This window comes from Dermacentor andersoni, chromosome 8, assembly GCF_023375885.2.
Source record: "Dermacentor andersoni chromosome 8, qqDerAnde1_hic_scaffold, whole genome shotgun sequence".
NCBI lineage: Eukaryota > Metazoa > Arthropoda > Arachnida > Ixodida > Ixodidae > Dermacentor > Dermacentor andersoni.
Window position 1 is genome coordinate 70,027,070 of NC_092821.1, and position 27,152 is coordinate 70,054,221.

At 48.4% G+C, this 27,152-nt stretch overlaps 1 protein-coding gene across 1 annotated transcript in view; it reads right to left on the reverse strand.

Moving 5' to 3' along the window:
• Positions 1-7,248: 7,248 nt before the first annotated feature.
• The window catches only part of LOC126538871 (uncharacterized), a 41,153-nt gene continuing 21,249 nt past the window's right edge, over positions 7,249-27,152 (reverse strand). The window contains exons 3-5 of the mRNA XM_055075075.1: positions 18,720-18,787; positions 15,543-15,620; positions 7,249-7,887 (exon numbers count right to left, since the gene is read on the reverse strand). Coding sequence (XP_054931050.1) covers positions 7,763-7,887; positions 15,543-15,620; positions 18,720-18,787 — 271 coding nt within the window. The 3' untranslated portion in view covers positions 7,249-7,762. The remainder of the gene's footprint in view (positions 7,888-15,542; positions 15,621-18,719; positions 18,788-27,152) is intronic.

Consider the following 27,152-nt stretch of genomic DNA (forward strand, 5'->3'; position numbering starts at 1 on the left):
CACGACTGTGAACTTGCACGCAAAGAGATAGCGACGGAATTCATTATCCACACTTCATGCCACCGCTAGGCATTCCAGCTCATTGGTGTGGTTGTGGCGCTCGGTATCTGAAAGTTTCCGGCTCAGCATATGCGACAATACGTTCGATGCCATCGAGGTTACGTTGCACTTGCAGTGCCTCGAGACCCATCTGGCTGGCATAGGTGTGCACATCAGTAGCCGAGTCGTCATTGAAGTGACTGAGTGCAGGACAGTGAGTTCGCCGTTCGAAAAGCGATTTCTTGTGGAGTGCCCCATTCAAAGCAGTCTCTTCTTCAGTAAATCGGTCAGGGGAATGGCGGTCGATGCGAAGTGGGGAATAAATCTGCGTAAATACGAAGTCATATACACAAACGACTGAACTTGTTTCAGGCATGTTGGTGTTGGATACTGCGCCACAGCATCAATGCTCTCCGGAATCCGCTGGATGCCATTTGGAGAGATAGTGTGTACAAGGTATGAGATCTTGGAGAGACCAAACTGGCACTTTGCCCTGTTGAACCGGAAACCAGCCGCATAGAGCTTGTGTAGTACTTAGTTCAAATTGCGCAGATGTCCTTCCCGCATGGCGCCAACGACCAGGATGTTGTCCAAATATACTACACAAGATTGGTTCTTCAGAGGTCCTAGCACGCAATTCGTGGCGCAGCGGAAGGTACTAGGAGCAGTGCGCAACCTAAACGGCATGCGGTTAAATTCGTACGATCATGAAGGAGCCCGAAAGGCTGTCTTGCGCTTGCCTTTTTCCGCGACGCTGACTTCCAAGTATCGCGCGCTTAAATTGATAGCGCCATCCATTCATGTTAGTGAGTACGCGTCGGCCGTCGTACAGATGTTGGGCTGCCCGTAGTCGACACAATATCTCAACGGCCATTCTTTTTTAACACGACAGGCGCTGCACGACAGACGCTGCTCACGGGCTTGAAAAGGGCCGAATGATGGCCGCGTCGAGCATTTCACGCACGCGTTCCGTGATCACTGTACGCTCCCATTCTACGTGCCTCCACAGTGGCACGCACATCGGCGAGTGGTCACCTGTGGGTATATGATACAGCAGCACATTTGCGATTGGGAGGTCGGCCGTTACTGAAGTAATATTGAGCAACAAAAAGGACACGGACGTAAGAGAAGAAGACACACCAAGCACAAACTTTCGACTACATTTATTGTACCACTGAAGCGGTTTATGCATGTGAAGCAGTATAGACTGCGCATGCGCTTACATGAAAACGAACCGCGCATTCGTGTAACATAGTTATGAGTCGCGTGATGCCGCCTCCAAGAAACTTAGTTATTTTTCTGTGAGAGCCAGTGAAGGGAAACTAACACACTTATCCCCCACTTTTGCAATCATCTGCGCTTCAGCTCACATGATCATAAATGGAACGGGGCAGGTCATGTAATGCACCGGTTAGATAACCGTTGGACCATTACTAGGTGGAGCGATGAAATTAGGGAATTCGCGGGCGCTAGTTGAAACCGGTTGGCGCAGGACAGGGGTAATTGGTGATATCAGGGAGAGAGCCTTCGTCCTGCAGTGGACATAAAACAGGATGATGATGCTGCTGCTGCTGATGATGATGGTGATGATGAATACTTCAGTAATGGATTACCAACTTGCCCGGAATGCTGCTCTCATTAAGGTCTGCCGTACTACGGGTGTAATGCAGCGTGGCGAGCGAGTACCGAGGAGAAGGCAGATAAATTAGGAAGCGCAACTGTCGGTCCCGGAACGGGCATGGATGTGACCGTGGCGGCGTAGGCCGAAGATTTAGAAGGGTGGAACTCAACACGACTGTGGTCGATGGTGTCTGGAATGTCGTCGGACGGCATGAAAGCCGTCCCCAGAAATATGTCCGCGGGGAGGCCCTCGAATACGGGAACTGCTGGGATAAATTTTATCCCGGACGACGTCCGCACATGAATGTCGAGCAACGCCCAATGGCATAGCACTGACTCCTACTCCGTGGAGTGGCGGTTGCGTCCGTGAGCGGATTGTGTTGGGAGAAGGATGTTTTTGTAGCGCCGTCCGCTCAGCGCCAGTATCCACAAGCACGAACAGGTCGCCTATCCCTTCCACAAAGAATGGTAACACGGGAGATTAGCAACCCTGGTAACGAAGCCGGGTATTGGGCGACTGAGGGAAATTCTTGGCATTGTGACCAATACGACCACAAGAGTGGCAGCCGCGTCGTGTGGAGAACGTCGGTGAACGTCCAGTCTTCAGCACACCAACAGCAATACGGCGGCGAATGCTCTGCTGCAGTTCAGCTGCCTTCCGAGCGAAAACATAGGGTAAGCTCTCGGAAGCTGAGCAGAGAGGATGGCAGCATGCGTACAGCCGAGCAATCCATCGACCACATACTGGCGAGCAGTAGGATAGAACCAGGTGCTGTTGCAGTCTTCGAGAATCCTGACCGTTTCATACACGTAGCGAATTATCTCTTCGTTTGGTGACTACCGGCGCGAGCGCATGCGCAAGAAGCGAAGGTCATAGGCTGAAGGGACCTGGCCTAAAGCAATCACTAAAGCTGCACTCCATTCGTCCCAGGAAGGGTACGCAAAGCCGTCATATCTGTGGCATGCTTTGGCGCCATCATGAAGCCGGCTTTCGGCAAACGGCAAAAATCTTCATGTGTGTGTGTGTGAAGTGATTTTTAAAGAGAAATGGAAGAGATAAGTGCAGTGCCGTAACTGTCTCTCACAGGAGGACACCTCAACAGCACTGCACGGGGAAGGGGTATGGGGAGAAAAAGATGGAGATAGTGACCGGAAGTAAAAAGCAGAGAGAGACCGGAATAGCAAAAAAAAAAAAGAAAACGACAATGTAGCTAAGCGTTTGCGGGGCCTACAGCCGCGCTCTGAGGTGTGTTGCTTCACAGAATTCTATCAGTGCCGAAAATGCACGCTTGGTGATGGAACTGGGAGCATTGGGGAAGAGTAGGCACTGCAGGGTGGTGGATGGCAAGCCACATCGGCGGTAGGAGGCGTACAGAGCCTCCCTCTCGGTCCCGAAGGCCGGGCAGTGACGCAGAAGATGCTCCAGTGTCTCCACGTCGTCGCAGTTACCACACACGGGGCTGCCGGTTCCCGTGAGCCTGTGTGTGCGCGCCGCTGTTTTGTAGCAGCCGATGCGCAGGCGGAGAAGGAAGGCGCAGTCAGCCCGAGAGAGGCCCACACGTGGGAGCAGGCGCGGGGGCGTTCCCGCCGCGACGCGCCGATCGGTGTGTTGCGCAGTGACGCTCCGCAGAACCGCTGTCTTGGCCGCGTCGACGCTCGTCACCAAGCGGGTGAGGGGAAAGCGCTCACCGTGCGCCGACTTGGCGAGGGAGTCAGCCTCCTCATTGCCTGGCAATCCGATGTGTGCGGGTATCCATTGAAGCGCCAGGTCGCAGCCTTGATTCACGATGTGTCGCAGCTTGCAGCCAACTCGAACAACAAGGGGCACTCCGGCGTAGTACCTGGCCAGCATGCAAAGCGCCGCACGAGAGTCAGTGAGAATGGCCGCTGACACAATGTTCGGATGTTCCAAAAGAAGGTCGGCAGCGAGATCGATGGCGGCGAGTTCGGCCACTGTCGATGACGCGGCAAAGCGCAGTCGGCACTAGCGCGTTTCCGAGATGTCCGGTGCCGTGCAAGCCGCAGCACCAGACCCGTCCGGTGTCACCGAGCCATCGGTGTAGATGAGTAGTCGTCCTGCCAGTCGCTCATGCAGTAGGGAGGCGGTCTCCTGTCTCATGGCGCACACCGCAGTTCGGCGCTTTGATGCGACGCCAGGCACCGCGATGTTTACGTCGAGCAGACTGGAGTAGTACGGCAGGGAGACAAACTGTGGCGACGACCCGATGAGCTTTGAGAACTCGGTGGCGCTCTTGCCCATTCCCGAGTTCGGCAGGGAGTGGAGTCTGCAGACGAGCCGCTGCAGCACAGTTGTGTCGACGGACCAATGAATTTACTGTGCGTACCGACAACATTGCATCGTCCTCGAAGTCATGAAACTCTGGAACTTCCAAGGACGATAGTGAAGGATACCGTGACGTCTTCCAGGCGCTTGCACATCCCTGATATGGCCTATGTGACCATAGCTGTGTCGCTGGAGGCTGCAGTCTGGGGGTTATGGACGGCGTCCGCCGACGAGGCAGTGTTCGCTTGAGTCACGGTAGTAGAATTCGCCTTGAAGGCTTCCCTTGGTGGCAAAGCATCTTGCAGAGCGACGGGAGGTGAATCCATGACCTCTCTAATGTTTCCGCTGGAAATAGATCAGCATCAACACCTCTGACTATTCCCTTAGTGAAAGCGAGGTGAGCAGGCATGAAGACTCTTGTTGAGTCTCGGGGTAGCGTTTAGGCAAGGAATCCTTCGTGCCAAATGGGTGAGTACGTCCGGGAGTAGGGGGAACGATAAGGGGTTTATTTTACATTATTTGCACACTGAAACAAGTCGTCGGATTCTAGGCAGAGCTCACACATGTCTGCAGACGTCAGGACACCGATGTTCACAGACGTCAGGACACAACAGCACCCCTCTCACTGCACCAAAGGCCCGCTTATTAAAGCGTTCTTCTTCCCTAGTTCCCTACACAAGGGACTTCTACGACCTTGTTGCGGCCAATCAGAGGTGAGGTATAGATCACAATACTCCGCTCTCATAACCAACCTCCGAAGCAAGGACGAGGCAATCTGGAGACAAAATTCGTTCGCGCTCTTTCCACGAAACAGTTCACGCTTGTTACTGCCTCAAGGCGTACGCGGTCGCGTCTAAGTGAGCCGCTTGTTTTCCCGTCCCAGTCGATGTCGGGCACTCCTGTCGCCGTCTGGGCGCTGGTGGAGGGGCTGCTTCGAGGGAAGCACCCAAAGAAGCGTCCGGCCGATTTGGGGCGCAACAGCCTCACCGACCACGACGCAAATGATCTATAGTTGGGCAAATTCGGGACACAGGCCTGATCTGGTGACCTAGACGTGGTGACTCCGCGGCCGAACTTCCTCAATTACCTATGGGGACGTGTTCTTGAACGGTCGTTTACGTCTATATCACTTTTAGTGCATGCTTATTGGTTGGTTGAGCACTAGTCAGGCGAAAGGGACGGTATCACCGAAAGTGATTGTCCGAGAATGCTTCCCTTGGTCTGGCATGAAGAGGCAGTCGCATATAGAGCTTTCTGGATAGCCCGATGGTTTGTCAGCCGTATCAAGCCTTCATTGAAACTTATCAGAGCCACAGGTATGCTGCTCATACCACTGCGCACGAACAAATCCAATGTTAATTGACCTGTGGGAATAGAGGCCGTGCAAGGAGAAAAAACTCCAAATGGAGTTTTCAGGCATCACATTAACATGAAGCATGCAGAATAATAAGCAAGGGCTCGAAAAATAAGACTAGAAAAGCCTAATACCACCCAAAATCTGGCCAAAGCACCAGAGCCACAGCAAAAGCTTTCGAACGCCACGGTTTCTTCGATAACAATCTTGTTTTTGTTTCTTAGTGAAATGCAGCAACCCCAATCTCGGGAATCGACCATGAATCGGGCGCTGAAAAGACGGCTATATTTTAAAGGAAAATAAGGTGAACCGAAATGAGTAACTTGTATTTGTGAAATATCAACTGTTACAGATATGAAGGCGTAAGTAATTAAATATTGCAACAAACATTATGTGAGCATTAGAAGTAAGAAGAACAATTTTAGCATGCAGTTCTTTTTGTCTCGCGCTGAAAGTTTCAGACAGGTTAACAAATGTTCCTGCGACTATAACCCAGTACACTTGTTCTAAGGAAAAAAATTCCAAAATAGTCAAATTTAAGTCAGTGTTTCGAAAGGGTTCTTCAAAAACCGTTCGCTTCTAAAATTGAATTTTCAACATGCTAAAAAGAAATGTTGAGTTTCACTCTCATTGTATTAAGGACAAAAGGTGACATAGCTAGACCATACCTGTGAAGATAGAAGTTCAGTGGGTGAACACGGCACCGAAGTCTCGCAATCACTGGTACAAGTTTTCTGCTGGAGCACAATTTGTTGTTCTAATGAACATTGATATGCGGAAAACCAGATGTTGCCAAAAATTATTTCGTAAAGTTATTTGTAGTAGCACACTTTCTGAATGGCGCCGCACTGATGAACGCCGACGCTAGTTAAAAGTAAATTACAGGACCATCGTGTAATGCTACTGCGAGTGCATCTGCATAGTCGTTTAAGGTTAGACGTTTGTGGCCTGGCACCCGCACTAAGCGAACGAGAGGTAAGTTAGTGTCTTGGGAGACGAGCATGTACGGTTTATAACGAATCTGATAATTTGGATGTGGATAGTGAAGAGCAGACGCATAGGCAATCAGTTAAGACTACGGCAGATGACAGAGATGGTGGTAATTTTCGTAAACCTAAGACAATTTCCAATAATTCCGCCTTAAAGATAGGTGAGAAGTTCGGTAGCCTAACGGAAAAAGACCAATTTAGATGTGGTGATACAATGCCAACATCTGCCTTTTCTTCACAGATGGTCGCTATTACGGTCTTTGTAGCTAGGTGTGTAGCGTAGCCTTCCAAAGTACCCTTGAGGTATTGATAGGGCGAATGTTTTTCACTTCTTGGGAAAATATTATCGAATTCAACTCGAGCGACTGGGACCGATTAATCTAGTAAGACCACCTCGCATAGGTGAACCTTTATTGATCCAATTGTTTTTGTAGGAAAACAACTTTAGGGCAACGCAAGCGAGACTACTGATGGTTAAAGAATGAGGCCAATTGAAAAATAATAAGACTGTGGCCTCATTTGTGGATATACATATGCTTTTATGGAATTTTGTTCTGTTAGGATATAAAACTGTATTAAAAAGCAGGCGTGCTTATTTATATATGTATCGTTCACCACAAATTCAGGAAGCCCAAGACGTAATGCCTCTCACTCTAATAGAACAAGAGGCAGAATTTGGCACTAAAAGTCCGCCAGAAGACATAACGCAGCCGAACTCTATTACCGGGCGAACATACGTGGCAGTCGATCATAATGAGGGTCGACTGTTGCTAAGACTACGCAGTATTAATACTGTGCGTGCTCCCATTGAGGTAATATGCTGTATGTATCTGGTCTCAAATAAGCTTTTCGATGTAAATGACAATCTCATATTTAAGTGATTTCACCTGCAGTATACTCTCTTGTCGATAAAGAACTGAAGTTCGAAAAACGCTTTGAGGATAAACTATAGGATGCCGCTTTTTCAGATAATAATTTATTGTTTGTTTCTTTTTCCTGTTCTCCGTCTTCTCTCCGTGCTCTCTTCTTCTTCTGCATTTTGCCACACCCTCTCTGCCACATATTCTAGGTCTGCCACCTAAGGCGTGCAAAATGTTTTATACGCCATGAAAATGAGCTTCCTATAACATTAGCGTTTCTTCACACGCCACTGATTGCAATTTAGAAGCTTGACGTTTGCTTCGTGCAACCTGCTGCATTATAAAATGGCTTCTGGTTGTTCTGAAAAACTACAACGGCAATTTTTTTTCCGTATACTTCCGTTTTCTTCTTGAAATGCATTGTATGAAACTTTGATAACTAAACGAAAAAACTTCGACGGAAAATTGCTTAAAGCACGTTTATTACATTCTATGGAGAATCAAAGTGGCTTTTGCCTCTACTATATAAACGCCTTGTTTCACCTCGTATTTACCCGCACCATGCAGAATGCGCGGGTATTTTTTTTTTTTTTTCCGGAGCGCTAAACTAGTCTTCCTAGTCATCGGAGCAAAGGTCTCTTCGGTGCGGATTAATGACTACTCCGCAGGTGTCGACGAACTGTTCGCGGCACACCGCAGGCACATTGTGTATCAGGTGCACCTGCGTCCAAAGAATACACTCTGCAAGAAAGAACGGCACTTACATCAGTGAAAAATTGTAGATACGTGACAACGCAACATCGATATGCAGTGTTAAGCAACTGCATGGTGATGGCACTTGAGCTCGCTCCTTTTCAGGGGCGTAGCCAGTTTGGGGCACATCGGGCAGGTGCACCCCCCACCCTCCCCCCCTGAATTTCTGCGTACCAGGCTACACGACATAAAACGACGTGCGACAACAGTAACGTTAGCCCTCCCACTCGCCCCGATCATGTACGTGATCCCCCCCCCCCCCCCCCCCCCCGCCGAGAAAGTGATCGAAACAATGACTCGCCACTGAGGAATTGTCATATAGCGCATAGAAATTCTTTGGAATAATTAGGAAGCGTATACCTTAATGTTGTAACCAAAGCTGTCGTGTTTTAGGAGATAAGCAACTCCAAAGAATAATGCGCACACTATGACGATCTTCCCAAGCAATTCTTTTTCTCCACTAATATTCTGTTTTGTAAATGAAAGAAATCTTGCTTTACGGCTTTTCTTTTTCTCTCTCTCTCGCATAATTTGCCCGCGCCGACACGCCCCCCTTCGTTCCAACGCGTCCTCCTGAGAAGCTTCTCTCAAACGTCAGACGCGATTCTCTCGTTGCTTGCGTTTTCCCCGCGTAGCTTGGCCGCGCAAGCTCTCGCCTGCGTTATTCGGCTGCGTTGGGTGCGCATTTCGTCGCCACATTCCGACGTCTCCGTATCTTCTCACTGAGCAGTTTCTTAGGGCGCGGTACGGTCGCAGAATGTTCATATTCCCAGTAACACCAGCAATGAACTCACCCAGACATTGTTGCGTTTACAAACAGAAACCTATGTTGAGCGACGCAGATGCCCCGATGTCGAGTGCGCCGTTGGCTTGTCGAGAAAATTCTAACAGTAGTTTGGGTCACAGAGTTTCCTAGAACTCTATGTAGAATTCTGGTTCTGCGACCGTTCATCCACCATAGAACTGGTAATTAATGTATGGACTTGACTGATCTTCGCGCTTGTAGCTTGAGAGGTTCTTGTGACTTTGTTCATTATGCTTCATCTGCCTTCATAGTAATAAATTTAAAAGCAACGTCTACTTGTATATATGCAAGAGACTACAAGGACGCGCATCATCACTACTAATCGTAGCTGCTCAGAGACATGCCAAGCATCTCAACGCGCTCGCAACTGGAAGTGTTGTCAGCTGGACTGAGTGTCTAGGCTTATGGCACGGCAGCTGGCCACAGGCACCTGAGTATTACAGTGTAACCGGTTGTGGGCTCATCCCAATAGCTGCTTCGGTTGCCGACGGTCTCCGCCGCCGCTGGTGTCCGGTATCTGTGGCAGCTATCGCTGGGAATGAGCAAAAAAAGATACCCAGTTTCCGCCGGGATTCAACTCGGGTCCACTGCGTGGGAGTGAGCTACTCAACCACTGAGCCACGCCAGCGCTTGCTAGCATGGAGCGGCAAAATGCCCTATAAACGCGTTCAAGCGCGCGAAGAGAAGCGCGATATGACAGGCGTGCCGCGTAGCGTCAATGCGTGCACATGTTACATTGCAGTTGCTTATTATTACACCAGGTAGAACGCCATGTAGCAGATGCATAGGCAGCGGCACAACGCAGTTATATAAGGTTTGAGGAATAAAGGAAGTTTACGGAGATCTATACAAGAATGCTAGAAAAAATTATATATTGCGTACGTGATTAAATCAAACTGACTAGGTGACTATATCACTTCCGCGTTCCAAAGGGGATGCCAAGAAATTATCATCATCACCATCATAAGCATCGTATCGTGCCACTTGTCAAATCAAGCTGGCTAGGTGACTATATCACTGCTGCGTCTCAAAGGGGATGCCAATAAATCATCGTCACCATCATTAACATCGCATATTTCGTGCCATTAGCTTTGCGATGTGAGATGCGCGCCGCGTAGCGTCCATACCTACACACTTTGCATCAGAGTTCTGTATTCCAGCAGGTGCCCCGGCATGTAGTAGCCGCATATAGCAGTTACATGAGGCATGTAGCTGGACCTGGTCAACTCAAGCAGGCTAGGTGACTATTTGTCGCCATCACTGGCCTGTACTGTACCCCCAAAGTAAAGATAGTGGTCAGCACGCCCTTTTGAAAGGTTTGCCAATGCACCATCATTATCATCATCGCGAACAACAACTTACGGAGCCACGGTTCAAGTGATGTGACATGTGAGCCACGTAGTCTCGATACCTGTGTTTACTCTGCGGTACATGTTATGGCGCCTCCTCGCAACGTACGAACCGCTGCTGAATAAGCGAATCGCAAAGGTACGCGCACGGCTGCAACCAGCCAACATCGGGCGCAGCAGACCGCTGCGCAGAGAGCAGGACAAGCCGCAGCTCACCGTCGACGCTGGACGGACAGTTCAGATCGTTCTCGCGAAACCACGCGAAGAGACTTCGCCGCGAAGACGCCGCAGTACGTGGTGCAGAAAATGGAGCTCCTATGGAACCATTGCCCCAGCTTAACTGTGCGGTGTGTGCCACGCAGGTCTGCGGGCGTTTTTTTCACTTCATGGGCCTTATATGCCCCATGAAGGGAAAGATCCGACCTCCGTTCGGCGTCAACATCCAATGGTACCGGAACCGAGGTGACCAATTGACGACATCACATTGCTGGCGCTGGACCTGCTGCGGCTGGCGCTGCGAAATGCCACGGTGACACAGTGCCGGACCGACGCCGTGTGGCCCACGCACAAAAAACCAACCTGCCCCACTCCTAAAATTGGATTAGGGTGTATTAAAGTGGTTTAAGGTGGATTAATGTTGATAGAAATTAGATCAAGGTGGTTAAGGTAAAATGTTTATGTAAGGTAGCTTAGAGCTTCTTACATAGCTGGAGCATTACCCCTAGATAATGTATTGGGGCGCTATTACAGCATTATCGTGAAAGTGCAGAGTATTAGGTTGAAGACACAAGGAGTCAGAAAAGTGGGGTGGGCACACTTTTCGCACGTTCTCAATGGCTATTGCTTGCAATTTGCTTTTAATGACAAAAGTGAATTGTGTACTACAAATATTCTTTATGGCAAGAATGTCGGTGTATAACTTTGATAACGAATTTGCGATGTATATATATATATATATATATGTGTGTGTGTGTGTGTGTGTGTGTATGTATATTTGTTTGTTTGTTTTTTAAGACAGGTTGTTGGTAGGTACTTCTGCTTACGGGATCAAAGTGATGTATTTCTCCGTGCTGTTCTTCAACTGAGATAAAGTTGTTCCTTGCCTTAGCAGGTGGTCTCATCAAGAAATGAAGTAACACCAACACCAGTTGGTTTTGTTTTAGAGTTGTTCTGTCCTTTTCTTTACTGAAAGCTCGCTTTTCGAATAAATCTTTGCCTTCCGTGACGCAAAAGAAACTCTATCGTGATCTTCTTGATGTTTTCTTGCCGCTTCCTTTATATCGCAAGATGTGCAATTTAACACCTGAACACAATGAAACAAGCGAAAGAAAAAATGCCGGTTACATCTTCAGCTAAACCCATTTTTTCCCACTTGCGTTCTGGCACTCTCCCTGTGAAGCCATGGCTACAAAGCAAAGGGTTCTTTCTTATGATCATATGCTGTATATTATATATTCATCGTATCTAACAAACATGAAATATTGAGTACATATTCCTGGATTGGCATGACTCCGTGTTCCTGTGGGACGTTCTCAAACGAACTCTGAGAAAAGAACTGCCTATAAGCCCTTTCGGTATTCGCTTCTTGCTATGTGCAGACGTAGCTTGAGTGCCGGCTGACATTATACTGTTTTTGTGCATGAGCAACCTGAGGGAAACAGAGGTGGATGTCAGGAATGCTCGCGTAGATGCAAGATCTGCGAGGCAACAGCTAGTTGACGGGTGGTTTCAGGAGCTTGACGGTTTGGTGCCTGTGATGGCCTCCTTGATGGCCTGTTAAATTAGTTCAGTCTAGCTCAATTATGTAATAACATCATTTAGCACTAAGTCACCTGGTTTTTACGTGTATAATTATTGTTGCTAAGAAAGTAGTAAAGAAAAAGTATGAGCGTCCGTGGCGTCATGGTTTGAATATCAGGCTTTTGTAGTAGGGCTCCAATCCTGCTGTTGGATAATTTTATAGGTGTTTGTTTAATTATTTATTAGAAAGTACTATGCTTAAAATAGTGAGTTTACAAAGCCGTTTGAAGCCTGAAGGGTAAAATTTACGCAAATATATGTACGTACTGTCATTCCAAGGCTGGCTGAACCAACCCGCCTTCAGCTCCCGCAGACACTGGACAGATTTACCTCTAGTAATTATTGTATGAAACTCTATCGTTCGTACTTTCGGCGGACGAGTAGGCGGCTTTCCGACAAAATACTGCGTCGGAGATTGTTCGTGCGATAGTAAGTAGCTGGCGTTAAGCGTAAAGAAGTCTGTGCGAAGAAGGCTATCTATCTATCTATCTATCTATCTATCTATCTATCTATCTATCTATCTATCTATCTATCTATCTATCTATCTATCTATCTATCTATCTATCTATCTATCTATCTATCTATCTATCTATCTATCTATCTATCTATCTATCTATCTATCTATCTATCTATCTATCTATCTATCTATCTATCTATCTATCTATCTATCTATCTATCTATCTATCTATCTATCTATCTATCTATCTATCTACGTCACCAATGACTTCCCCCCTAACATCGATCTCTGGGTAAGCCATGGTCGAATGAGTGACGCGTCGCGGTGCTGTGCTGGTGCTGAGGGTGCACGGCTCGAGACCAATCGTCGGACCGACCTGCGTCACTAGGTATGCTGCACCGTGCACCTATGTGCCGCTCTTCAACCAACGTCTCTGACGCCGACATGGATCACTGGAGATACGGCATTGTATATGTGGCATGTACCACTCTTCAATGAATCTCCCTCACGCTGACTTGGAGCACCCTTTACGTGTCCCTCGGTCTGTGCTGCTCTTCAACCACTTGGAGTGTGCCGCTGTCTAACGACAAAAAGAATCTGTTAATTTCGCTGCCGCTCAACGGAACTAACCTGCGCTGAGTGCATACTTTACGGCGTTGCCACTGGATGGCGCCAAGTGTGCAGTGGGATTAAAGTGGGAAGTGCGACAGAAAAGTCCTGCAGTTCCACCAGCCGATCACGCGAACAGCGGTTTCGACCAGTTGAACGTACCAGTAGATAATATTTGAAGTTTCTCCCGTGCTGGCCAGAATCGCGCCTACCTCATACAGCTTCCTCGAGCACTGTAGCCCGACAGTGTAGCAAGCCGTGTCACAAATGCACTGAACATGTGCCGTTTCTCAATGATCCACAGGCAACTACACGCAGCGTTCGCACGCAACGGCGCACCACGCATCTAAGAGGCCATGTGCGGCCTTCTCGGCGGCGCCATTATGGGGCGTAGCGCGCTCGGAAACAAACGAGAGGAGTCCCGCTGCAGTGCACGCCTCATACATGACTCGCTTCGACGAAGGCAATAAGATGTGTCGCTATATTGCCTCAATGCCAAGCGCATTACCGTCGACAGTCATCGCGAGATGGGTTCTGCCAAATTGTTTTTTTCGTACTTCAGGGCAGAAACGCAACCAGGGTGGGGTGGGGGGGGGCAGTTACCGGGCCCCTCCACCGTCCCACCCGCTCCTGAAATTTGTGTGTACCAGGGATGCTTTGCACAAACCGATGTGCGACAGCACCCGCCAGCCCTGCCACTACCGATGTCGAGTGCGGGCCTCTCCCCCCCCCCCCCCCCTCCTCATAAATTTTTTGGGCTACGCCGCTGCTGCAAGAACAACTCATTAATGAAAAACCGTTTCACAAATGTGTGTACTAAACCTTACGGAGTTTTGCACAACAGTCTTATACAAAATGTCCTGGAAAAATATTTTAACACTCCGTTTTGATTTTTTCGGCTTTTTCATGCTACCTGTACAATTAGTCGGTGCAAAAAAAGTTGTTTTTGCAAATATTTGATCCCAATGCACTTGTAATGCATTTCGATATACCCCCCTAAGCTACGACATTGTTATCGCATGTGCATGAGTCTTTTCGAAAAGCCCCCCTTATAGCGTTTAACGTACTGAAACAATGCAGCGGCAGTTTTGGGACGTTAAACCCTATAAATTTATAGAATTAGGTCACGCCGCAGCCTTGAAATGGTCACTGTCACGATGACGGTATTTTTGCTGATGTCTGCATACTTTTTCAGCAAAGGGATCAGAATGGCAAACATGACGCACATTTTTATCTGGGGAAAGATACTTTCAGGTCCTTATCTCATTTGTCCTAAAATACCTGCTTCAGCCACCCTCGCTTATGTGAGTTTAACCACATGGGGTAATCTAAAACATTCCAGGGGTCATGAAAACCTCCCTTCACTTTCCACTGCTTCTAGAATCGACGATTATACATGTCTTTCGATTACAGTTGACGGACCCTCCTTCAACCTGCCAAAAATTCGGCAGAGACACTTAAGAATGCTTACGTGTGAGAATGCGGAAGCATTGTACCGTTTGTAAACCTTGAAACGTCATGAATGCGCTCATTTTATGCTCTCATGACGTGGTGCCACCTCCTCACCATTGGCTGCGCCGTCACGTTCCCAATGACGCACGCACTAAGCCACACGTTCAGTCAGCCAAATGGCTGCGACGTGACGTGCGTAATGACCGGCGCATTAGGCACACTTTTAGTCAGCCGGAAACTGCGAAGCAGCCGTGGCGTTGAGAAAACGTGCTCGTCTCGCGCACCCGAGGCCCGGCCTCTACTACCACCCAGACCCAAATGTACCAAATTTATCAGGCGAAAGCCTGAAGCGACCTTGAAAGCCGGTGACCTTGAGGGAAACGCGGCAGGCGCAAAAAGTAGTACAAGCCCAGTGAAAAGATCAAAAACAAATCTTCAACACTTATCAGTGTGCTCGCGCTCTACGCTTCCGCATTTTTCTCATTATGAATCATTGGTAATACCGAACACCCTCTGGGTAATATTATTACGTGCTCCCTTTTTAGCAGTTCTTGAGCGAGGGAACTATGATATATGGCACGAGAGCATGAGACGGGAGGCAAGCTCCAGTCCTCGTCGGTAGTTTGTAGAGCGTCGTCCTTTCGCGCTGTAGCACTCGTACCATAGAATATCTCTTGCTTCTCCATCCATTAATCTATCGCACAAGGAAGCTATGGAGCTATGGAGGCTGACTGGGGATGGGAATAGTACGAGCCTTCCCTAATTCGCCTACTGTTGATCAACCAAGGTTCGATCACTCAGGTGACCAATGTCGATCCCTTCGTATTCATCCTGGTGTTAACCGCTCAAAACGTAGACGGGACACGAGACGAGAAGACGACACCACAAGCGCTGTACAATCTTTTGCACGTACAATCATTATCCTGAGTGCAAAAAAAGTGCGTCTTTCACATGATGTGCAATGACGTGTTTGTAACACGTGCGGGAAAAGGTATAAGAAGCCGTGTTTCTTTCAAATAAGACAGCACTTGTTGTGTCATCTTCTCGTCTCGTGTCCCGTCTACGTTTTGCGCTGTTAACACCAGGATGGAAAACCAACAAGCTCAAGTTGCTATTCGTCTTCATGTTTCTGGCGACCCATTAACATGTTCCTTTTGGGGATGAAACTTACGATGTCCGTGATATTCAATGTCCATCACGACGCAGTTGTTGTCAAAGTAGTAGAATATGCCCTCCTTCACGTCTGGATCTGAAAGGAAAAAGCTTTATACGTGTTAAGACTAAGCACTTTCTGCGAAGCAATCTATCCTCTAGCAATGAACTATACGCCACGAAAGGCAACCGTCGTTAGCGTAAAGCTAGCGTAAAATTCGTGTGGCTGAAACTGCTGCTGCTGTATTGTTCATATCGCTTCAAGCTCAAATTCCGCGGACTGCTGTATCGCAACTGAACAAAGTTGGCTAGCATGGTAGCGGTACCTTGCGCTTAGACAGCGGTTTTCCCTACACGTCTGGAAGCTGCAAAGTGAGTATGACCAGGCTACTTTATCGATATCTTAAATTATAATCTGTCGCACTTATTACCCACATTATTGTTAGTGCTGACGATTATACATTCCAAAGGGAAATATTTTGCTGACCGTTTTCTTTGTCATGAAATCTCACTGGCTGTATTTCCTCAAAGCAACATAGGGTATACTTTTATATACAGGCTCTCCCACTTAATTTTACCCAGAGCTTAAACATATGCGAATGCCACATAGCTGGACGGAGCCAAGGTAATGTTGTTTGCCGTCCCTTGGAGATGCTCAAATTGCTTTTTTCATTCCGCCGAATAAGATAATTGGCCTGAATTAATTAATCGACTTTTAATATATTTAAATTAGATGAGAAGTGTAAATGAGAAAATTGTAGAGCGACATGAAACACTCCCGATACAGCTATCTTTTGCTCAATACGTGCTACATAAAAGTGGTTTTGCGAGCGTGAAAGCATCCCGCGAATACACGCAAAGTGCCTCGAGTTGGGTGGTGCGTAGTTTCCGCATACGGCGCAATAATTCGCTACCGCGATGAACACAGTTACGGTGAAGCACTGATCTGTACTATGTTTTGATTTCTACAGTACAGATCAGTGGATTGAACGTGCGAGTGCGAACCCGGCGCTGTGGCTTAGCGGCTATGGGGTCGCACGAGGTCGCGGAATGAAATCCCGGCCGCGGCGGCCGCTCTTTGATGGGGGCGAAATGCAAATATGCCCGTGTCCCGTGCATTGGGGGCCCGTTAAAGATCCCCCTGGTGGTCAAAATGAATCCGGAGACCGCCACCCCCCCCCCCCCCCCCCTTACGGCGTGCCTCACACTCAAATCGTGGTTCCGGCACGTAAAACCCAATGCAAGCGCAGCCAGCGTGCCCGCGCATCAAAGCAGGCCTGCACATGCGCAGTCATGCCTGAAGGCGTGGCCTCGTGACGTCTCCTTTAGTGTTGTATGTTTTACTTCGACCCCCCCCCCCCCCTACCCTGTGCTACATTGAAGAAAGTTCGTCTTCACGAACGAATCTCTGCCGCGGGAAGCCAGCCTTGTGTTCTGGTAAAAAACGCCGGCCGTTTCCCTAACTCGAGCTTGAATGAGCTTAATTCGTAGAAGTTGGGGTTAACTTTTTCGTCGCGCGAAATCAACTTGGTGCCTTTCGTTACGTCCAGCTGCTCATGAAAACAATGAAATATCTTTCCATCAAGAGAGAGAGGGCGGTTTGTTGTAGTCTATGCAGTTCATCCGCCTGCGGGTGGGGCATCTACCAGTCGTTTGCTAGCTTCGCCGCTACAACTCTGCTCGTACGACACCGCTGCGAGCGCAGTTCGATTCATCGCACGCAACTTTAACCCACCTGAAATGAAAAATGTAGCAGACGACGCAGAGCTGGTTTGCCTTCACATGCGCAGGTTTGCTTCGATGCGCGTCCGCGCTGCCTGTATATACTCCCACCTCGGAGTTATTTCCGTTTACAGTGTACTTGGGCTTCTGAGAGCGCTGGCGCGTTCACCTTATAGTGTGCTAATTGCCGTACGTCCCACGACTGCTGCTGAAGTGACTACGCAATGTCTATACGTTTAATCAGAAGCTGCGCAAAGCGCCACTCGGGATCAGATTCTGGAAAGAAGGAAGCGCAATGAGAGCGTTATGTTGCACCAACCATCTACGTCACAGACGGGTCTGACGGCGAGCCGCCTTTCGCGGCGCCACGTGCGTAATCAGGTAGACTGAATGAATAATCTGGCGCTAGTTATTTTGGTCTACACGCTGATTCCTGGAAGCATGGAACTATGCTTTTTTGATGATTTCCTTCTACACTCCGATGTAAATATGTATAGTCAAGATTGTAACTAAAAAGTGGAACATTGTACGTCTCTGGTCTTTATTGCAAGTGATGTCGACGTGGGCAGGTATTTCATCTGTAGTAACCTAATTTGGGTAAATTTCTCATCTTTAAGAAATTGCAGTTTTGCCTGAAAGGCAAAGCAACGATTGCGATAGCAAATTAGTAGACAGCTATACGAAGTAAGGATAGTCGTCTTATCGGTCGTATAAATGTGTAAACATTCGCTTACTAACTAAACTAACAAGCATAATGTCATGCACGCACAAGCAAACATGAACACATCTCGCTCGATGACCGCGGAAACTGGCTGTCAGAACACTGGAGTGAGGATGCGCGGCAACAGCAGCGTGCGAACTGGTCTTCGTGTTGCCTCTCGCTTCAACGCTAACTAAGCGTCGAAAACACAGCGCACAATGAGCTTTGAGCTCTCCGCGCACCTACACTCTGCACCCATCGCCGTTCGCTTTCAAGGTAGGGACTGCGCGGCCGCGCCATACGCAGCAGCAGCCTGAGCATGAATGCGGCCCCACCCCCTCTTCTCAGCGCTGTCGCTTGCGCGCGATTGAAGACTGTGCGCTTTCTCCCAAATTTTTGCCCTTGCGCACACGAGATTGAGCCACCATCGTCTGCTCACCCTCGCACGCTTTCAGTCGCACGTACTATTTACGAGCCGCGACGATGTTATCGCCCTTGGACATGGAACAACATGGCGACCGCGACGGCAGAAACGTGCCTTGGGAATTCATGTGATTACCATCACAATAAACGAAATGTGTGCGAAGTTAAAACATAACACTTTATATTGTAAGTGCCCATACGCATAAGTATCCACAATAATGGCAACTTGGGTTTACCCCCTCTCTCTTTGCTCAAGCATGTTATAAAATTCGGCGTGCTATGATTGAATTCCCAGGCGCCATATTTTACTAAGTGGCTTCGCAATTATGCGCAATTTCTCCAAGTACTCACCGTCTCCTACCAACATATCTATGGTCCCACGCGTAGGTCCAGGTGTCACTACGAATGGAATCTCTTGCCTGCATGGTCACGCAAAATTACTATTCTCGACTCACATCTGTCCATCAAATAACCTATTAACTTTCTTTATGGCCACTGCTTGCGAATGTGGAACTTTTTTTTTATTTTACTCTATGGCCTCGGTCATTTCGTCCACGCATATGTGGTAGCTAAGTAAGCGTTAAGTGCATAACGTAACAATCCCCAGGTGGGATTGACAGTTGGTCCTAAATAAATAAAACAAATAAATAAATAATTACAACAGGAATATTACTTCGAGATTTATTTATTTATTATTTATTTATTTATTTATTTGTTTATTTATTTATTTATTTATTTATTTATTTATTTATTTATTTATATTAAGACCCTCTAGGTATATCTAGTACATCGAACAGGAGTGAAAAATACAATGCAGGAATTAAGAACACACTAAGATCACTGGAAACATGAATGCACAGTAGAAACACAAGAAGGCATAGAAAGGAAACCCGGTGATAATTAAAAAACAGGCAAGATCAACTACACATTACGGAGTAAATAAATATACAGAAGTACGCTATAACAGGCAATGCTCACAACTAAAGCATAATAATGTACTTCGTTTGATACTATATTATTTCATGTGAGTAAATGCATTCGTAAAGCGGGTGCGGTCACTGCTACTTACTAATGACGTAGGTAGGTTAGTTGAACCAACCGAAGTACTAGGAAGGAATGGTTGTAAGCACGCGACGGGCGTTATGACGTGCATCGTTAACCTTACGATCATGATTGCAACGAGGCGAGCAAAATCCGACGGATTCAAAGAGAGTGGAGAGACGCCTTCTGAGAGTATATTGTCACGAAACTAACTCTCTAATGGGCGAACCTATGCCCACAAAAATAGGCTACGCTCAACGTACAGTAACGGCGAGCACCAGTCGGCGATCGTCGAAATCTAACCGGAGGGTCAAGCGCGTCGGCTTTAATACATGACTCGTCCAAGGTTCCCGCGATAATCCCTGGTGCCCGCGTACCTTCCAGAAAGTACTGCACAACTCGCGTCGCGCATAAAATCAGATTACACAAGGTTCGGCGACAACAGACAACGGGTAGAACCGGCGATAACATTCAGGAAATTTCCGATGCATGCAGGCGTGTCCTCCGCCGAGGGATGACATTTGACACTTGTTAACCGGTGAAATGCGGTAACTGGAAAGAGATAAGCAAGTACACTTGTCAATATTTTATGAAAAAGGGAAATTCGTGAGTCCTTCCTGCGGAGAAAGAGTAAAGTTGTGCGAGGAGCGGTAGGGCGGTTTTTATCTTTTTAACAGCAGCAGTGGGATAGTAGTTAGCTGTAATGAAATGGGACAGAGTTATTTTCTACTGCTTGAACTTGTTCTATTATAGTGGCCTCATTTGAATCCCAGACAGATGAAGCATATTATAATTGGGGACCGGCGTATGTGGTGTACAGCAGCAGTTTTAGTGAAACTGGAGCGAGGGAAAGAAATCTCGTGTCCTAAACGGTGGTTTTCTTCGGATACCAGGTATAGCACATGCTGTTTCCAAGAAATATTGTCAGTGATTGCTCCTAGAAAGATTACGATAGTGATAAATATCCCTCGTAATGGAATCCTTATTTTCCTTAAAATTATTTGGGTAATATTCTGGTAGAACCAAACTCAGGTATATTTCCTAACAAAACGAATTGAAGAACACCTTGTGTAATACATTGTACACGTATGTGCATTTGACCTCCAGCCTTTACCATAGCGCTATTTAGTGGTAGCACCAACGAGCTGTTCCGGAAACATTTTCCTCGAGTGAATGTCCACAGCAAAGCAGTGGACATTACTAGTTGTATGTTTACACAAGTAAAGTACACTTTGTTGACTATCAGTCATGCACTATCTGATATATTATTTTCAATCGAGTGATGCAAAGTCCTAATGAACCATAACATCGTTGATTAGAAGAAATTATAGCAATACATAATGACTCTGTGCTCCCTACGCAGTAACTCTTATTTATGTATCCTACAGGCACCGCTCCGTACTAAAGACTACGGTTCGATTTTGCCATTTCCACTGTGTGTTCTTGCAATGCCCCGTCTAAACCTGGCACTTGTATATCACGTACAGCCAAACGCCTTCACAGCGAAGTGCTTGGGTGCTCCGAAATATTTTGTTATACAGGTCCCTTCATTGTAAAGGTCGAGAACCGCACGGCACACAATAAAACCGGCACAGAATTATTCCTTCATTATGCAGGTCATTTCGTTATAGAGTCACTCGAGTGTTTTCTTATACTGGGAAAGAATACCATCATTGCTTAAGTCGTACGTATGGCCAAGCTTCTCTGGACAGTTATACTATTGTAAGCTTCTTTCTTTAATTATTCACGCCCTCGTTTACGACAAATGAAAACGGCATGTGATACCGTTTCTCTTTTCCAATCAGTATACGATGTTTGGGCAAAGGGGCCAAATGTATATTTAGCAAGCAATGCTTGTGCCTTTGAGTTGTAATTATGTAGAAATGTCCTATAACCATGCCTGTCGTGCGAAATGGCCCTGAGGCGTTCCGCTGGCGTGTAAATTTGTTCGTGCAAAATTTTGGGTGGTACACTGCTCCAAAAAATTTCAAAGTGACCAAGCGTGGTAGATTCATATGGGACAGTCTTCAAAGGAATTGAGAACGCACAGTTAGATTTTAATGCCATAGCATCCTTAGGGTACTTCGCGCACATTCTGAGGCCGAACTATTTATATTTGTATCTATATTTGTATTTATTTATGTTCGTATCCAACCATTTTTCCGCTTACGTGGGTCATTGGGTAGTCCGTGGTCGGATGGGTAGCACACCGGGCTGCTACGCCCAGGTGACAAAGCTCGAAACTAATCCGCACGATTATTAATATTAATCGAAGTTCTTCAGAGATTGCCAGCACAGAAGCTGGTGCTCTTCATTCAAACCATTGCCTCTTCGAACTAATACACATTTCGGAGTGCGTGTGTTCGTTTTTGCAACCATTTGCTGTACTGTGCTAATCTTCTACTCTCTCCCTTTATTATTATTCTTCCTTTGTCCCCTCCACCAGCGCAAAGTAGCAAACGGGATGTTGTGGTCTGGTTCACCTCCCTGCCTTTTATTTTATTCCACTCTCCCTCTCGCTAAGCGTAATGTTACTGTAATGTGACGTCAGCATGACCATTGCCACCTATCGCCAACGCCATTACCATAAAATTCGAAATAAGAGAATGCTGGGTCGTATTCTGTAATGTACATATTGACGCGCGTACATAGATGGATGGATACAACTTTCTTGTACGTCCGGCAAGGTTTAACGCGACCCGGGCTCAGGTCACCCACGGAGGAACGTCAAGGCCCTGCCTCAACGCCGCCTCACGGGCTTCCTGGACTGCCCACATCTGGATTCCGAGGTCTGAGCTGCGCAGAGCGGCGGCCCACCTCGACGACAGGGTCTCCGGAGTAACTGCCATCCCTCCTATAACTACACTGCACTCCCACAGCATGTGTTTGAGTGTTGCTGGTCCTTCATGGCACAATTTGCACGTGTCGTCCTGATGCTTATCTGGGAAGATACGTTTCAGACGGAATGAATTAGCGAAGGTGTTCGTCTGGAGTTGTCTCCAGGCGACGACCTGCCTCCTGTTCAATTTGGGACTCAGCGGTGGGTATATCCTTCTGGCGTTCAAATATGCACTGGTTATGTCGTTGTATCTGGTGAGCCTGTCCCGTTCTGCTCGAGAAGCGTTCGCTATCGTGCGAGAGGCGTTGCCCTGTTCGGCGCGGCGGGTCATGTCTCGCGCCGTCCGGTGCGCCGTCTCGTTTAGGTTCGGGAGCGCGTTGCCTTCCGTGGTGACGTGCGCGGGGAACCATATGATCCTGGAGCTCGCGGTTTTGGATCTGCCCGCTTTGGCCAGAATAGACAGGGCTTCCTTGGAAATTCGACCTTTGGCATAATTCTTTACTGCCGTTTGCGAGTCACTTAGCACGACTTCGCATTTCTCTTCTGTGAGCGCCAGCGCAATCGCTACTTCCTCCGCTATTTCCGAGTGTTTAGTGTATACACTGCATGTGGTTCTAATTTATGACTCTGCGTCTATGACTACGGCGGTGTATGTTGGGCCGTTCGCATTTTCGGCTGCGTCGAAAAAGCGCGCGTTTCTCTCCCTGCCGAATGAACGGAACAGAGCCTCGGCTCTTGCCTTTCTTCTACCTCGGTTGTAATCGGGGTGCACGTTTCTTGGTATGGTTGCCACCGTAATGGTCTCTCTGATTTTGTTGGGGATTTGCATCTTCTGGCCGTGCTGGTTGTGGTACGTTATGCCGAGCGTGTTCATAATGTGCCTTCCCGTCGTGGTGGTCGACAGGCGTTCGAGCTGCGTTGTGCTTCGATCGGCTATTTCTTCTAGGGTGTTGTGTATGCCCAGCTGAGCCAGGGGCTCGGTGCTCGTCGATTCCGGGAGGCCCAGGGCTATCTTGTACGTTTTCCTTATGAGCGTGTTGATCTTGTTCTTTTCCGCGACGTACCAGTTGTGGTAGGCGGCTACATAGGCGATGTGGCTGACAACGAATGAGTAAATCAGTCGAATGACGTTTTCTTCCTTCATGCCCGCGTGTCTATTGGTTATTCTATTTATGAGTCTCGTGGCGCTGGTGACTTTGCCTTCGATCTTCCTCACGGTTTCGCCGTTAGCTCCGTTGGCCTCAATGATCATTCCGAGGATTTTGATCTTGTTTACTCCGGGGATTGCGTTTCTGTCTTGGGTGTACAGGCCGATTTCCTCGTACTCCCGGGGTCCTGTGTAGCTCTTTGGTGGCATGCCTCTGCGCGTGGGCCGGTAAAGGAGTAGTTCGGAGCATTTGAGGCCCGTTCCTTGGAGGTACTCTTCCACTTTGTGAATGGCCGTTTGTAGTGCGTGTTCAATTTGCCCGTCACTGCCGCGGTCTGCCCATATCGTTATATCGTCTGCGTAATAGCGTGGTGGATTCCTTCGATTTCCCGTAGTTTGCTGGGGAGACCCAGCATGACTAAGTTGAAAAGGAGCGGAGATATAACTGAGCCCTGGGGGGTACTTGCAGTTCCCTGGGTTCGTTCTTCGGACTCGAGGTCGCCAACCGTGAGGGTGGCTTTGCGATCGTTCAGAAAGTCCCTCACGTAGTTGTAGGCCCTTCCCCCAGGTTCAGATTAGACACTTGTTTAAGGATCGACTCGTGAGCGACGTTGTCGAATGCTTTCTCCAGGTCTAGTCCTAGGATGGCTCTGGTGTTTCTTGTCTTGTCGTCAAGGATCTGGTTCTTTAGTTGTAACATGACGTCGTGCGTGGACAGGCGGGATCGGAAGCCTATCATGGTGTGGAGGTAGGCTTCCGTCTCTTCTAGATGGCTGTTGATACGGTTCAGGAAGGCGTGTTCCAAGACCTTACCCACGCACGACGTGAGAGAGATTGGGCGTAGGTGCTCCAAACTCGACGGCTTTCCGTGCTTGGGTATGAGGATAGTCTTGGACCTCTTCCACTGCTCCAGGATGCGGCCTTCTCTCCAGCACTTGTTCATATAGCCCGTGAGTTTGGTGACAGATCTGTCGTCCAGGTTTTTGAGCGTTTTGTTGTTAACCCTGTCCGGTCCTGGGGCTGACTTGCCGTTGAGTCATTGGAGTGCCGTTCTGATTTCCGCCTCACTGAAGTCTTCATCTAACTTGGGACTAGGACTGCCAGTGTACCGGCCGTGCTCGACCGTCGGTCGTTGCGGGAGGTACTTGTCGCAGAGTTTCATGACGATTTGCTTCTCGCTCGCCGCCCCTTTTTCTTTGTGCAGAAGTCTCTGCATGTCGGCTCTTTGCTTGCATTTGCATTGGGTTTCGCCCAGCAAGTGCCTCAGCAGTCGCCACGTACTTACGTTGTGGAGTTGGCCATCCGCGGCATTGCAGACTTCGTCCCACTGTTGCTTGCTCAAGGTTTTGCAGTGCTCTTCGATTTGTTTAAGTCGGCTATTTTTTTCTCAGCTTTCGATTGATCCGCTGGCCTTGCCATCAGGTTTGTATGGATTTCCTGGCTTCCCAGAGGTGGGCGAGGCGACTGTCCATCTTCTCCGTCAGGAAATCAGGAGTGATGGTTTGCGTGGCCTCCTCGACATCCCTGGTCAAGTCCGCGATCCATCTGTCAATGTCACCGATTGGCTCGTCGTCTTGCCTGATATCCCGGTGCTTGCGGAACTTGTCGCAGTCTGTTAATTTGAAGCTTTTGACTGGGAGGGTCGTTCCCGCTCGGGCGTGCGTCTATTTGTCGCACGAAAATCCCTCATGTGACCTGATCCTAGGTGCCTAGGGACAGCATCGTTTAGGGATTTTTGAGAAGGCGCGATGCTGGCGCCGAGCGACGCCGTGGCGTGTTCGTCCTCGGCGTGATCGTTCTCTTCACCGCGCGTTGTTCAACATTTCTCATGTGATTGTACGTGCGTTGCTTGTGTGTTGGTTGTAGGTTCTGTGATACTTGGCGGAAAGCCGTGAGTAGTGGCGGTGCGGCTGTGCGGCTTTGGCCTCGGTGAGCTCTGGCAGTACAGAATCTGCGTTGTGTGACCCGTGCTTTCTTGAGAACCCGGCGGTGGTGACAATTGAAATAATGAAGTGGCCTAGCGCCTTGGCAGCGAACCGCGATGTGGCGTCGCCGTGTCCGACTTTGCTTAACGGACATCGAGGGATGTGCTGCTCGCTGCAAGTCATGTAAATGCAACTGCGTCGACCGCCCACTGTTCAGCGCTGAATGTGTGTTTGGTGTGCTGTGCTTGAAACGAGTGGTGCAGCCGTGCAGATGGGGTGGCGGAGGAGCAGAGTGGCTTAGGGGCTCCGTTTGCGCGTTCACAGACATGTGCTCCCGTCTTGGTCTCATTAGCGGCTGTCGCGGGATTGTGGTGTGCTAGCTCCTTGCCTAGTATGAAGTTTACGACGCTAACACACAGCATATAGCACGTTCTTCCGTGCTATATGTCATTTGCATGACGGCCGAGTTGAAAACGAGACGTACGTCTGTGTTCCTCGTGTTTGTGTGTTGTAAATTACTTTCTATTGTGGAAGTTCTAGGAGTCTTATTACGCAAGTAGTGCGAACGTAAACATAAACACATATGTGTGTCTGAAATTTTGAATTACCCATAATACCCTTTACGACTGATAAGTGGGCTACACGGCCTGTGTGAATCAGTTACCGTATGTTGCGACGCTCTTCCGCGTGGTAGACTAATGCATGGTGCGCGTTTATTACTGTACTGTTGTAAAAACCATTTGTTTATTCACTCAATACAAATGTACGGCTTCTTCGCCGCAGTACATTTTAGTTACGCGGTGAAGCATACTAAAAGTGGGACGGGGCCGCTATCAGCCAGCATAATATATCCATTTAGGCGGCCTGAGAGCATACGTCTCGTTTTCAACTCGGCCATCATGCAAATGACATATAGTGCGGAAAAACGTGAACATGCTGTGTTAGCGTCGTAAACTTCATACTAGGCAAGGAGCTAGCACACCACAATCCCGCGACAGCCGCTAATGAGACCAAGACGGGAGCACATGTCTGTAAACGCGCAAACGGAGCCCCTAAGCCACTCTGCTCCTCCGCCACCCCATCTGCACGGCTGCACCACTCGTTTCAAGCACAGCACACCAAACACACATTCAGCGCTGAACAGTGGGCGGTCGACGCAGTTGCATTTACATGACTTGCAGCGAGCAGCACATCCCTCGATGTCCGTTAAGCAAAGTCGGACACGGCGACGCAACATCGCGGTTCGCTGCCAAGGCGCTAGGCCACTTCATTATTTCAATTGTCACCACCGCCGGGTTCTCAAGAAAGTACGGGTCACACAACGCAGATTCTGTACTGCCAGAGCTCACCGAGGCCAAAGCCGCACTGCCGCACCGCCACTACTCACGGCTTTCCGCCAAGTAACACAGAACCTACAACCAACACACAAGCAACGCACGTACCATTACATGAGCAATGTTGAACAACGCGCGGTGAAGAGAACGATCACGCCGAGGGCGAACACGCCACGGCGTCGCTCTGCGCCAGCATCGCGCCTTCTCAAAAATCCCTAAACGATGCTGTCCCTAGGCACCTAGGATCAGGTCACTTGAGGGATTTTTGTACGACAAATAGACGCACGCCCCGGTCGGGGGATCGTGATCTCGATGATCATGTGGTCGCTACCTAGGTCTCCTAGGGTGTTTCTCCAGGTACACTGCTGTGTACGCGCGTACACTGCTCAGATTTTTTCGGTAACCGTCTTTATTGGCTGACCACTGAGTAGGGTAACACACCAGTTTGAGTTGCACATGTTCTTCAGGGCCACTAGTTCACCCACTAAAAGAAATAAA